The 13,521-nt window shown below is 32.3% G+C and overlaps 3 protein-coding genes across 3 annotated transcripts; all 3 read right to left on the reverse strand.

The window, feature by feature from the left end:
• Positions 1-363: 363 nt before the first annotated feature.
• Positions 364-1,175, reverse strand: LOC116025093 (kirola-like). The gene is made up of 2 exons (XM_031266180.1): positions 972-1,175; positions 364-757 (listed from the first exon to the last, which is right to left on the reverse strand). The coding sequence occupies exons 1-2, from the start codon at positions 1,144-1,146 to the stop codon at positions 477-479; spliced, it is 456 nt and encodes a 151-aa protein (XP_031122040.1). The 5' UTR covers positions 1,147-1,175; the 3' UTR covers positions 364-476.
• A 2,909-nt stretch (positions 1,176-4,084) lies between these two features.
• Positions 4,085-5,073, reverse strand: LOC116025094 (kirola-like). The gene is made up of 2 exons (XM_031266181.1): positions 4,853-5,073; positions 4,085-4,522 (listed from the first exon to the last, which is right to left on the reverse strand). The coding sequence occupies exons 1-2, from the start codon at positions 5,025-5,027 to the stop codon at positions 4,248-4,250; spliced, it is 450 nt and encodes a 149-aa protein (XP_031122041.1). The 5' UTR covers positions 5,028-5,073; the 3' UTR covers positions 4,085-4,247.
• Positions 5,074-11,367: 6,294 nt separating this feature from the next.
• Positions 11,368-13,206, reverse strand: LOC116025099 (kirola-like). The gene is made up of 2 exons (XM_031266186.1): positions 13,004-13,206; positions 11,368-11,655 (listed from the first exon to the last, which is right to left on the reverse strand). The coding sequence occupies exons 1-2, from the start codon at positions 13,176-13,178 to the stop codon at positions 11,381-11,383; spliced, it is 450 nt and encodes a 149-aa protein (XP_031122046.1). The 5' UTR covers positions 13,179-13,206; the 3' UTR covers positions 11,368-11,380.
• Between the last annotated feature and the right edge of the window lie 315 nt (positions 13,207-13,521).

Here is a 13,521-nt window from a genome sequence, read left to right on the forward strand (position 1 = left end):
CTAATCCTTTTCACTCAAGTAGGCGATCTCATTTAGTCTATCTCAATATAGACTATTCAAATTATAGTATGAAATTATTAAGAGCATTTTATGAAGATAATCAGAAAAATAACTCATTATCTTATATATTAATGTATCTTGCCTACGATACACGTAAATGAATATAATCGGAACTATTAAATATTATAAAATACCTCATTATTTTATTTATGAACATCAAGGAAGTAAGTCCTTACTGTATTTTACATAACACACTCTTTGAATATAGAGGCACTGGTATATAATACACATGAAGAATATGAAGTATTAAATATTAATATATTATAATATACGTCATTATTTTATTTATCAACATCAAGGAAATAAGTCCTTACTGTATTTTACATAACACACTTTGAAAATAGAGGCACAGATACATCACAAAGCATCCATTATTTAATATATTTTTGCTAATTATTATTACCATTAATTTCATATTAATGGGCCGGGCTCGGCTTGGCATGGTGATTGTCCATTTCTTTGGTTAGTTTAAAAAAGAAGTTTAGATAGGTAAACGGCTCAGGAGTCTCCTCTTTCAGCTTTTTATACAAAAGAGTCCAAGTCACCAAATTGTCATCACCATTAGTATCAACTTCACATGTTATGATGAAACTCTTATAGGATTTCAAAACGTCACCTTTTATTGCCCTATATTTCAATAATTTCTTCTCATCATCTATGGTGTCCATAACATGCTCCGCAATTTCAGTTTTTCCATCTGTACATCAAACATTAATTATAATATCCATGTGATAACAAAAAAGGTCACATAACATTTTGATGGAATGAAATCAAAATAAGAGTGTGACTAGGTGAGGTGGGATGAGCTGATTTACCCAGTTCACAACCTCATGTAATATTTACGAGTTTTCTTTAACTCAAAAAAAAAAAAAAAAAAAAAAAGGTGAGGTGGGGTGGGGTGGGTACCGTACCTTGGGTAAACTTAAAGATGGTGGTACAACCTTGAGTTCCCCATTGGCCATCAACTGCATGAACAATTGAGCTCATGGAGGGCAGATGATGGGGTCTCGCTCTAAGGATTTCATGAAATAAATCTCCATGAAAACTAATCTCTATCTGCCCAAGTAGCTTCCCTTTTAGCCCCATCTTATACCTAACACTCAAAGAGAGTAGTGATTCGATTCTTTATTCTTAGTTGTGGTGAGAAACTCAGTTCATCCTTGTAGTCATATATAGGCCAGGCCTGCTCAAAAGTCAAATCACTCCCATTTATTTAAATTAGTGCAGGGCACCAAGTAAAAGCAGAAAAACAAATGTACAGATATTTGGGGAGCAATAGTATAGTGCACCATGGAAACAAATACTCCGTATCTAATAATTGTTTAAAAAATTGGGCCCCAATTTAGGGGTCTGTTATCTGTGCAGTGGTTTTACAATTGTTATGCCATGGATCATGGTTCATATTAAATTTTGAATCTTGGTTCAAAAATTTTATACCTGCTGTTAACAATTTCTGTATCTACTTGCAAATAAATTGAAGACACATAACATGATAATAACAGACACATAACATTATAACTACAAACACATAAATTGTTAGCTGCAAATACATAATATGTTAACTGCAGACACATAATATATTGGTTAACATGTTGTGTGTCTGCAATTAACATATTTTGTACATGTAGTTAAATGTTTATGCGTCTATAGTTATCATTTTATGTGTATGTAATTGTCATGTTATATGTCTTCAATTTATTTATAGCCTATAAGTACAACAAACGGTTAACTGCATGTACAGAATTTGAGTCTTATATTTGGATCAGGTTCACAATGTAATGTAGACCCTGCTTCGTGGTATAATTTCTAGTGATTTTACTACACATGGCCAGTACCCGCCTTAAAAAGAGGGCGTTGGTGCTATATACATTGGTTGGGTTTAGTCATGTCCAAAGTTCGGTTCCGACCGGACCTGAAAAGTTTAGGACCAGGATCTACTACGGCGTATTTTTAATATTGAAATTGTGAACTTATAGAATATAAATTGTGTTTCTAAATCAAAACACATAAATTGTGTACGTTAACATTGTGTATTCGTAGAATACAATTTGTGAATTTTTATAATTTAAATTATGAACATTTAGTCTGTAAATTGTGAACATTCAAAAGTCGGGTTCGCCTTACAAGGTCGATCTTGGTCCACATAATAATTTGCGGCCATGTGGGTTGTGGAAAAATTATACTATGAACTATGGTCTACATTATAATGTAGATCACGAATAAATATTTATTTTTTTTAGTATATTAAATGTTTATTTTTGATAGTATATCTAAAATTGAACCTTTAGTAAACAAAAAATTAATCTTTTGAATAAAATGAATATTCAATGTAGTAAAAGTAAACCTTCAATAAACTATGGAGTAATAATGAACATTATGTCAATAGTTTATCTTTTAGATGGATCATGGTCCATAGTATAATACTACATTTTTGGCTAAGCTTTGAAGTTTACATAATAATATAATAATGTTTGGGCCTTCTTGTGGTTGAACGTAACTGTAATAGATATGGCTGAGATTGCATTTTAATGTTTTTACATACATGACATACATGTGTCATTTATTATTTTATGTATAATAAAATAAAAAATATTATTTAATAACATTAAATAAATATTTTAAGTTTTCAAATAAAAATATTATTATTTTATTATTAATTAAAATATTATGTTATTATTATATTTTTTATTTTTGATTTTTTTAACAAATAGTCATTGACTATTTTCACGGATGGCCAGTGGCCATCTTCTTGTTGACGGGTAACATTTACCGTACTAATAATTCATGAGTGACATTGATAATTGACATATTTGTGAGGGACATAAATTACAATTTTCTCAAAACAAAATTCGGAGTAATAGTTTCAATTGAAAAGAAACTCCAAAAATCACAAGTACTTGTGTGTTTTTTTCTACCCCAATATTCCTCTCTTTTTTTTTCTTTTTTTTTTTTGAAAGGCAATATTCCTCTCTATTTGTGGTGGAGTTGGAATGCAATTCATGTCTACCAAATAACCATTAACAGGGCGTTTGGTTGGGAGGAGAGAATTATGGTGGAAAAGAATTGTAATTCGGTGGAATTGTAATTCAATGAATAAAGTAGGAATTGAAATTACAGTGATTGGTATGCAGAAATAGGAGTGCAGTGAATTGAAAGGTAAGAAGTGACAAAATGACTAAAATACCCTTATGTTGTGATAGTTGTTGTAGTAATAGTAGTAGTAGTAGTAAGAATAATAATAATAATAATAATAATTCATTCAAAAAAATAATAATAATAAGTATAATAATAATAATTCATTCAATAATAATAATAATAATAATTCTTTCAAAATAATAATAATAATAATAATTATTATTATTATTATTATTATTATTATTTCAAATTAAAAAAAAAAAGACAAAGGGTATGAGAGGAGGGGCAAAATTGTCCTTACACCAACAAATTGCCCCTCCTCTCCACCGAATTGCAATTCATGGGGGGTACCCCATGAATTGCAATTCATCATTTGGAGGGAATTGCAATTCTGCGGAATTGCAATTCCCTCCAACCAAACACTGTAGTTTGGGAATTCACTGAATTACAATTCAATGAATTGCAATTCCCCCCAAACTACATCCAACCAAACAGGCCATAAGAGTTTAAAATGTGTAAACAGACTATCTCGTGTTGTTGCAGTAACTGTACAAATTTTCAAATCACACAAAAAAAAATTAATTAATTAACTCGCCCGAGACCAACATGTTATCTTGTCTAGGTTTTTAAATTTAATGACAGTTTTCTCTATCATTAATTGAATCCTCAAATTAAATACACCTTTCATTTTCTTTTCTAATAAAAAGTCGTACGTTAAAGAACACTCAGACATTAGTCTGTTGGCAAACACAAGCAAATGTACACAAAATAACAAACAAAAATATTGAAGTAGTGTAGTACTCCTGTAAATTATAATTCGTTCATAGGTCCTTTACATACCAGATTTTCTTATATTAATGTAAATTTCCCACAATACACAAGAAGATAATTAAAATTATTAAACATTATAAAATACCACACCATTTTATTTATGAACATCAAGGAAATAATTCCTTACATTATTTTACATAACACACTTGGAATATAGAGGCACTGATACATCATACATCACAAAGCCTCCATTATTTTAATATATTATTATAATTTCATATTCATGGCTTCGGCTTGGCATGGTGATCATCTATTTCTTTGGTAAATTTTAGAAAAAATTCCAGATAAGTGAGCGGCTCAGGAATTTCCTCCTTCAGTTTTTCATACACAATAGTCCAAGTCACAAAGTTGTCATCACCATTAGTTTCAACTTGACATGTTAAGATGAAACTCTTATAGGATTTCAAAACGTCGCCTTTTATTGCCCTATATGTCAATATTTTCTTCTCCTCATCTATGGTGTCCATAACATGCTCCACAATTTCAGTTTTTCCATCTGTAAGTCAAACATTAATTACAATATCCATCAAGTGTTACCAAAAATGGTCACATAACATTTCGATGGAAAAATTAAAATTAAAACAAGAGTGTAGGGGTGTGGTGGCTACCTTACCTGTCAAATTATTCTGTGTACCTGGATCCATATGGTAAATTAAAGTGGATCCGTGTCCAAAATACATAATTTACATACTGAACATCACAATTTATATATTGAATATTCACAACTAAATGTTCACAATTTGAATTGTGAACATTCAGTATGTAAATTGTGACTGGTCCACTTTATAAGGTGAATCCAGGTCCATGGTATAACTATTGGCCTTACCTTGTGTATATTTAAAGATGGTGGTAGAGCCCTGAGTTCCCCACTGGCCATCAACTGCATGAATGACTGAGGTCATGGAGGGCAGATGATGGGGTTTCTCCCTAAAGATTTCATGATATAAATCTCCATGGAAACTGATCTCCACCTGCCCAACTAGCTTCCCTTTTAGCCCCATCTTATACCAAACAGCTCACTTTATTCTTAGTTGTGATGAGAAACTCAGCTCATCCTTGTAGTCTTATATAGGCCTGCTCAAACCACTCTCCTTATTTATTTTTATTAGTCTGGGGCAGTGGGTCACCAATGCTTATTAGGTGGGTAACAGCTGAGTAAATCATGCATAGGTTACATTATGTATATGCACTTGTATTTTTGCATTTTACTATGAGTTTGATACACATTATCATGTTTATTTGCCTGTTTGTGCTTTCCTACTATTGGAATCAAATCCTTTAGAAATTTCAAAACTCATTACTCTTTTACTCTTCTACTTTTGAAGAATGGAATAAAAAATAAGAGAGATAAAAATGAAAATTAAAAATTAAAAAGGTCATTTCCATGATTAAATATAGAATTTTAATATATATACAAATAGAGGCGTGCTCAGGTGAGAACGGGAGCCCAAGAGAGAACTAAGAACTACTCACGGCCGTTCACGTGTCCGGATTCAACGAATCAGATGTAATTTAATTTTAAAAATGACGCGGTGGCATTTTCGTAAATAACTCGAACTTTGATGCAAGTAAAATGTGTTAAAAGTGCATATAGTTAGTGCAAGTTTTCAAGTAAAAAGTGCAAGTAAAATCACTTACAAGTGCAACTAGTTTCACTACATAATACAAGTAATTTACCTTGTTAACATTCGTGCACCTAATGATAACGTCTTTCACATAGGTGCACTTAATGATAACGTTTGGTGCAACTAATGATAACGTTAGGTGCACTTGATATTGATGATTAGTGTACATTTTACTTGCACTTGTAATACATTTTACTTGCACTTAAATGCATTATATGAAACTGTTACTTGCACTTTTAACACAATATAGTTGCACTTCGATGTTCATATATTTATGAAAATACCATCGCATCTTTTTGAAAATCAGTGTTTTTGATCCATTAGATTTGGACACGTGGACGGCTCTGGGTGGTTCTGATTTCTCTTATGGGCTAGACGTTCTCATCTGAACAGCCTCCTATACAAATATATGTATGTGTGTATATATATTACCAACAAAGTGATTCATCCTACTTAGACGCATTATCATTACTAAGTATTTGAGGAACCAAAAAAATAATCAAGTATTTGATTCACATTATTATTCTGGTTTCAATGTTTGAAGCAAACACACCCCAAGCATTACATTTCTATCTTAATACAACCTGTCTCACAATGTTTGAGGCAAGCACACCCCAAGTATTACATTTCTATCTTAATACAACCCGTCTCACAATGTTTGAGGCAAACACACCCTAAGTATTACATTTCTATATCTTAATAATAGAATTAACTGTTATAATATTGTATCTGTTCATAACTACTTTCTCAACCTATTGAAGCACAAAACCACACGGTCATTGAAAAATGATAGTTCTCCCTAATTTTGCCGCTCACAAATCAACCACTCCTTGATTTGGCAAAACCTTAGACATTAGTTTTTCTTTTTTTAATTATAATTCTATTAATGTCTAGAATTTTGTTACATCATCGAGTGGTGATTTGTGAATGGTAAAATTAGGATTGCGTAGATCTTCTTTCCTGGGTTTGGGCAAACAAATTAGACAGGAGTTTAAGCTCCATATCTAAGTTTCTACCTAATTATTATTTTTTTGTTGAAGAAAAGTTTCTACCTAATTTGTTCCGCCAATCAAAACACACACACACAAACATAAATAAATAAATAAATAAGAGAAAACGTATGTTTTCTGTTTTCGACATATTTCTTCTAAAAAATTCATAACAACTTTTCAAAATATTTTAGACTTGTCTATGTAATATAAAAAAAAAAAGAATAAAAAGAACGGTATTAGATTTTGTAAGAAGATTTTATTTTATTTTATTTTATTTTTACTTGTAAGGTAGATTTTGGTGATGCTAAGGATTCGTTTGAAAATCTGAAAATTATTTTTTGGACATTTTGAAAAGAAAAATTATTTTTACTTGAAAAGTGAAGATGAAGAGAGATGAGAAAATAAAGAATATGTTAAATGTTTTCCGATTAAAAAACTCGGCAGGCATTTTCTACTAAATTGAATCTTTTTTTTTTTTTTGTTGACCAGAACGATATTTTTCTTTAAGGGTGTGTTTGGAAAGCAGGAAAATGACTTCTGAAAAATGCTTTCTGAAAAATGACTCATTTTTCAGAAAATGAGTTCATTTTCGGTGTTTGGATGTACTCTGGAAAACTGTCTGTGTGTGTGTTTGGTTCATTTTCCAAAAAAAGAGTAGAAATGTATAATTATATATTTTTATTATTTTATTTAAAATATAAAAATATATAAACTAATAATATTTATTAGAAATAATTTTTTTTTTTTTACAAAAAAAGTCCCACGAAGCAATTTTCTGTTTCCGAAAAATGACTTCCGATTTTTTTGTCCGGAAGTCATTTTACGGAAAAATGAGCTCATTTTTCGTGGTCAACGGAAAATGTTTTCCGTTGACCACATTTTCGGGATGCTGCCAAACACCAAAAGCCCGGAAAATGATTTCCGGAAATCATTTTCCGGGTTACCAAACACACCCTAACTTTATTTTTTGAGTACCCAAATACTAGAAAGTCTAGAAAATGAATTCTTCCGGGTTCTCAAACGGACCTTAAGTGTGTTTTATAGGAAAAGGAAAATATTATATATACTCTCATTCCCTACTTTCAACTTTTACTTGCACTTAAATTTTGATGTAAATAGTACTTTTACAGGGATCATATGAAGAAAATAACCTATCAAAGCCCGCCATGCCAAAGACCTTTTGGTTTAGTGGCATCCGGTGTCCCGGTTAACACTCTCGCATGGATGATGGGAGTGGGTTCGAGCCTCAGTGGAGGCAACTGTTGACTCGACTCTTTGTGCTTTAGTAGGTTCAGTAGTGGAGGCAACTGTAGGTTCAGTAGTGGAGGCAACTGTTGACTCTTTGACTCTTTGTGTAGGTTCAGTAGTGGAGGCAACTGTTGACTCTTTGACTCTTTGTGTAGGTTCAGTAGTGGAGGCAACTGTTGACTCTTTGACTCTTTGTGTAGGTTCAGTAGTGGAGGCAACTGTTGACTCTTTGTGTAGGTTCAGTAGAACTGTTGGTTCAGTAGTGGAGGCAACTGTTGACTCTTTGTGTAGGTTCAGTAGAACTGTTGGTTCAGTAGTGGAGGCAACTGTTGACTCTTTGTGTAGGTTCAGTTCAGTAGTGGAGGCAACTGTTGACTCTTTGTGTAGGTTCAGTAGAACTGTTGAGGCAACTGTTGACTCTTTGTGTAGGTTCAGTAGAACTGTTGACTCTTTGACTCTTTGTGTAGGTTCAGTAGTGGAGGCAACTGTTGAGTCTTTGTGTAGGTTCAGTAGAATAGTGGAGGCAACTGTTGAGTCTTTGTGTAGGTTCAGTAGAACTGTTGACTCTTTGACTCTTTGTGTAGGTTCAGTAGTGGAGGCAACTGTTGATTTGACTCTTTGTGTAGGTTCAGTAGTGGAGGCAACTGTTGACTCTTTGTGTAGTGACTCTTTGAAGGTTCAGTAGTGGAGGCAACTGTTGACTCTTTGTGTGTGTAGGTTCAGTAGTGGAGGCAACTGTTGACTCTCTGTGCTTTAGTAAGTTCAACTGTTGACTCTTTGTGCTTGCTTCAGTAGGTTCAGTAGAACTGTTGAGTAGTGGAGGCAACTGTTGACTCTCTGTGCTTTAGTAAGTTCAACTGTTGACTCTTTGTGCTTGCTTCAGTAGGTTCAGTAGAACTGTTGACTCTTTGTGTTTCGTGCTTCAGTAAGTTCAATAGTAGTAACAGAGTCAGTAGTACTCAAAAAACAAAAAAAAAACAAAAAAAAAAAAAGCCCGCCACATGAGAGAGTAAATTTGAGGGAGTAAGATTTAGGGGAACATTTAATAGAACTCATAGGAAAATTAGAAACCTAGCCTCAAAGTACTATGTAAATTTATATTTTGTAAAAAATGTGTAAAGGTTAAAATAGGATTTGGTAAGGTCAATCTGCAGAGCTACAAGCGATATAGCGGTGAAAAATAGAAAACCTCTCGGCAGAAGATCTTACAACAAAAGAACGTACCAAAATATGAGATTTAATTTGCTAAGATGAAAGAACGGATGAAGAGACGGTTCACCTTGATGGAAGAACAAAGGTATTCGTATCGAACATATAACAGTTTTAGAAGATCTCTTCTATAAGCAATATGTAAGTGGAGCAAATATGATTTACCAAAAAAATCTCAGCAAGCAAGTTTAAGTTAGGAACAATAGAGCATAAGTCAACTATGGCAAAAATAGTTTGGAAGAATATTTTTGATAAATCTCATGAAAGCTGAATTACAAGAACGTATATGGATTAACAACCTAGGATCTATTGATAAAGGAGCCATTAAGTTAGGGAATCCTGACACCAATGCAAAAGTTTCATTAGAGCATCTCCAATAGTTGTAGTTTTTGAGAAATTTTTGCAAGTATAACTAGAAAAGAGAAGATGGGGGAAGGGAAAAAAAAGAGAAAAAATTATTTAAAAAAAAAAAAAGTCAAGATTTACGCACCAGCCTAGACGTAAAATTTGGGCCTCACCGGAGACAAATTTGCTTTTTTTTTTTTTTCCTTTCTCGGTAGAGCCCACTATTCCGGCAAAAACTAAGTGCTAGCTTGCAGCAGCACCTTGACCAATCTCTCTCCTCTCTTTCTCTAATTCTCTCCTCAACATAAGTCTTGAAACTATCCGTAAGGACAACCCAGGTGGTAAGAGTTCTCTACCTACAGCCGAGAGATTGGAGGTTCGATCCTCAAACTCCTGGATTTGAGCCGGTGCAGACTAGGGTCACAGGGCGAGGAGAACCTCGTTAAAAGAACATAAGTCTTGAAACTTGTAAAAATAATCCAAAATCCTCTTTTGGGATGCTCTAAGACACCTTTTGGGCACAACTACCTACCTTACAAGATTTCTCAAAGGAAAATACTACTTGTACTTCTAAACTATACTCTCAAATTTTACTCCCTCTCACAGACTGTTGATGTTGACATTTTCCTTGGGACCCACAGGATGAAAATAATCATGTTGATGTTGACATTTTCCTTGGGATCCACAGGATGAAAATAATCAATCATTCATTGTCACGTCAGGGAGTAAAAGTGATGGAGTAGAAAAATGGAGTATATGTAGTAGAACTCTTTCTCAAAAGGCAATAGTTGTTACTTGCTAAAGTATAAAAAAGAAAGTGAATAACAGTTTCACATATTTGAGTGTATATTGTCCAATGACACTGTAGTTGAATTATAATTATAATTTACTGGTGTTGTAATAAAGCTCCAATAGTGTGTATAAAATAAAATTCAATAAAATGTCTCACTATAATAAGACTATTGTATGTATAATGTCAAATGAAACTGTAGTTGAAACCAAATAAAACTGTAGTTGTGCTGAAATGAAATTACAATGTTTATAAAATGAAATTAAATATGTTATACAAGCTAAGCAAAGCTAATTACGAGGAACGAGTATCGTTTCTTTTTATTAAAAGAAATGGTACCGTTTTGAACCATGATCCACAGTAAAATTTACCGTTTAGAGTACCTCATTGAATTTTTTTTTAGTTAGTCAACCCAATTTTACTATTTACCCGACTTAGGGTTAAATTTGACACTTTAATTTTCCTATTATTAATTAAATCTTAAAATTAAATATACCTCTCATTTTTTAAAAATAAAATGTCATTTAGAGAAAGAGAATAATGCTACACTCCAAATTTTTTCTCATTACTTCCCTTCTTAATATGAGACTATCTAATTGGATTGTTCGTATTTGGTTACGAATAGGTAGGGTCAAACAATTCACGACACCCAATAAATATAAGTCACATCAAAAGAAAAAACTTTAAGAATAAAAAGCATTTTCCTTATGAACACTCTTGCAACAATTAGACATTTGTTTGAAGGCAAACACAAACAAACATATAGAATAGTAACAAATAAAAATATTGAAATTTAATATAATGCATTAGTGCATTACTTGTGAATTATGATTTGTTCAGAGCTCATTTACGTAACAGATTAACAGATTTACTTATATAGTTATATTGATATACGGATTATATGTTATCCAAATTACACACGAAGGTAACAAGTGATAAATATAGTACAATAACTCATTACAATCTTTTGCGAACTCCAAGGAAATAATTCCTTGCTTTATTTTACGTAACACACTTTCAATATAGAAGCACTGATACATCACAAAGCATCCATTAAACATAATAATAATAATAATAATAATAATAATAATAATAATAATAATATTATTATTATTATTATTATTATTATTATTATTATTTCATATTTATGGCTTCAAGTTGGCATGGTGATCCTCCATATCTTTGGTAATATCAAGAAGAAATTCCAGATAAGATAATGGCTCAGGAATTTCCTCTTTCACCTTTTCATACTCAATAGTCCATGTCACCAAATGGTTATCACCATCAGTATGAACTTCACATGTTATGATGAAACTCTTATAATCTTCCAAGATCTCACCTCCAATCACTTTGAATTTCACCAATTTCTCCTTCTCATCTATGGCCTCAATGACTTCCTCTGCAGTCTTGGTTTTCCCATCTGTCATACATTATAATTAATATGCATGTGCTATGAATACTTTAAACTGTGCATCTACTGAAACTATTATTTATTTATTATTACTTCAATCATAAAGATTGATTATTATTTTTAAGATGGGTAGGTTTCATATTCTAACTTATCCTCAAAAGTCAAAATGGAAAGCTACTTTAATTTAAGTAGATCTCCAAACATAATTTTCATTCTCTAAATTTATGAAGAAGTAAATAAAACATTTTCGACTTATAGAACCTGCAAGACATATTTATAAATAACCAGGGCCGGTCCTGAGCACGGGCGGGATGGGCGACCGCTCAGGCCCCATGCTAGAAGGGGCCCATCCATATATATGTATATGTATACATATATATTATAGTGTTATAATTAGTGTTATAGTTATATTAGAAAATTAAAAAATAGTGTTATAATTATATTAGAAAACAAAAAGTTAAGAATAGATGGGATTGCATGAAGCTGGAATCGACGCTTAATTAAATAAATTTAGAAATAGAATCGACATGGGACACCTAATTATCTATTAGAATCGACACCCTAACCGGCTAACCCATTCGTCTTCTTCAATAAAAAATTTTCTCAATTCGATTCATCCTCGCATCTTCGTGGACGATCAACGATTGTTCTTTTGTTTGTCGGTTTGGGCCCCATTGTCCGTTAAACTTTGTAAGTTTTATTTTATTTGTAATTTATTTTGTCTTTATTTCCTCTGCAACACTGCACACAGGCAACACAACGCACATTAGGAATTTAGGGCTATAAATCTATAATCTTCTAATGAGTAATGCAAATATGTAAAAGAAAAGAGCAAAAAATCGTGGTTGTGTAGCTGTTTGTGATACTACTGAAGACTGAGGAGAACTTTTTAAAAATATTCAGGTGCTTTTGTTCTTTTCTTATATACAAATTTTAAAATTGTTTTATATAATATTACCTAAAAAAAATTTATCTGGAAGTAGAAAAAAAAAAGTAGAGCAGCTAATAAAATCACAAAGAGGAGTAAATTTTTCAAAAAATCAGAATCATTTAACAAAAATTTGAAACAATCTAAAGAAAATCAATATATTTCATGTTATTTGATATTATTATTTTTTAGTATTATTAAATTTAAATTTTATTTTTTCATATAAGGTCCATTTTTTTTAATTTCACCCAGGGCCTCCAAAATGTTTGGACCGGCCCTGTAAATAACATAACAACATTAACATACACACTAGGAATATTAAAACACTAGGAATATTAAAACTCATGTAAAATATGAAACTATAATAATTGAATTCTCAAAGATAAAAAAGAGAAGACAAAACAGTTCAAGATCGAGTTGAGGGGTTACCATGACTAAATTTCCAGGTGATGATAGAGCCCACAGTTCCCCATTGGCCTTCAACACCATGAATACCTTTGCACATGGAGGGGATGTGATGTGGTCTCTCACTAAAGAGTTGATGATAAATGTCTCCATGGAAGCTGATCTCTACCTGGACAAGAACCTTTCCTTTTAGACCCATCTTATAACTAACAAAGCTATATCAAAGAGAGTAGTGATTCTCAGTTGTGAGAAACTATGATGATGATTGGAGTCTTATATATAGGCCTTCAGCGCAATCAGAGGCAAATTATGTTGTGGACCCGGGCCCACCTTGCAAGGTGGACCTGGGTCCAAAACTATGTCATTTTTATCTTCTTTTTTGTTTTTTTAATTAGTAAACATATTGCTGAATATAGAGTTGTCCAAAAATGTGTGAATGTAGAGGTTTCAAAGTGTGAATGTAGAGTATAGAAATCGTGAATGTAGATTTATGATTGTGTGAATGTAGAGTTGCCCAGAAACAGTGACGGAACCACCCTGGG

This window comes from Ipomoea triloba, chromosome 7 (assembly GCF_003576645.1).
Source record: "Ipomoea triloba cultivar NCNSP0323 chromosome 7, ASM357664v1".
NCBI lineage: Eukaryota > Viridiplantae > Streptophyta > Magnoliopsida > Solanales > Convolvulaceae > Ipomoea > Ipomoea triloba.

Bases quoted from the DNA above. Each gene is read 5' to 3' on its own strand.
- LOC116025093 (XM_031266180.1), bottom strand. From the start codon at position 1,146: ATGGGGCTAAAAGGGAAGCTACTTGGGCAGATAGAGATTAGTTTTCAT. The intron at 758-971 runs GTACGGTACCCA...TTTGATGTACAG, and splicing joins CATCTTTAAGTTTACCCAAG to ATGGAAAAACTGAAATTGCG.
- LOC116025094 (XM_031266181.1), bottom strand. From the start codon at position 5,027: ATGGGGCTAAAAGGGAAGCTAGTTGGGCAGGTGGAGATCAGTTTCCAT. The intron at 4,523-4,852 runs GTAAGGCCAATA...TTTGACTTACAG, and splicing joins CATCTTTAAATATACACAAG to ATGGAAAAACTGAAATTGTG.
- LOC116025099 (XM_031266186.1), bottom strand. From the start codon at position 13,178: ATGGGTCTAAAAGGAAAGGTTCTTGTCCAGGTAGAGATCAGCTTCCAT. The intron at 11,656-13,003 runs GTAACCCCTCAA...AATGTATGACAG, and splicing joins CACCTGGAAATTTAGTCATG to ATGGGAAAACCAAGACTGCA.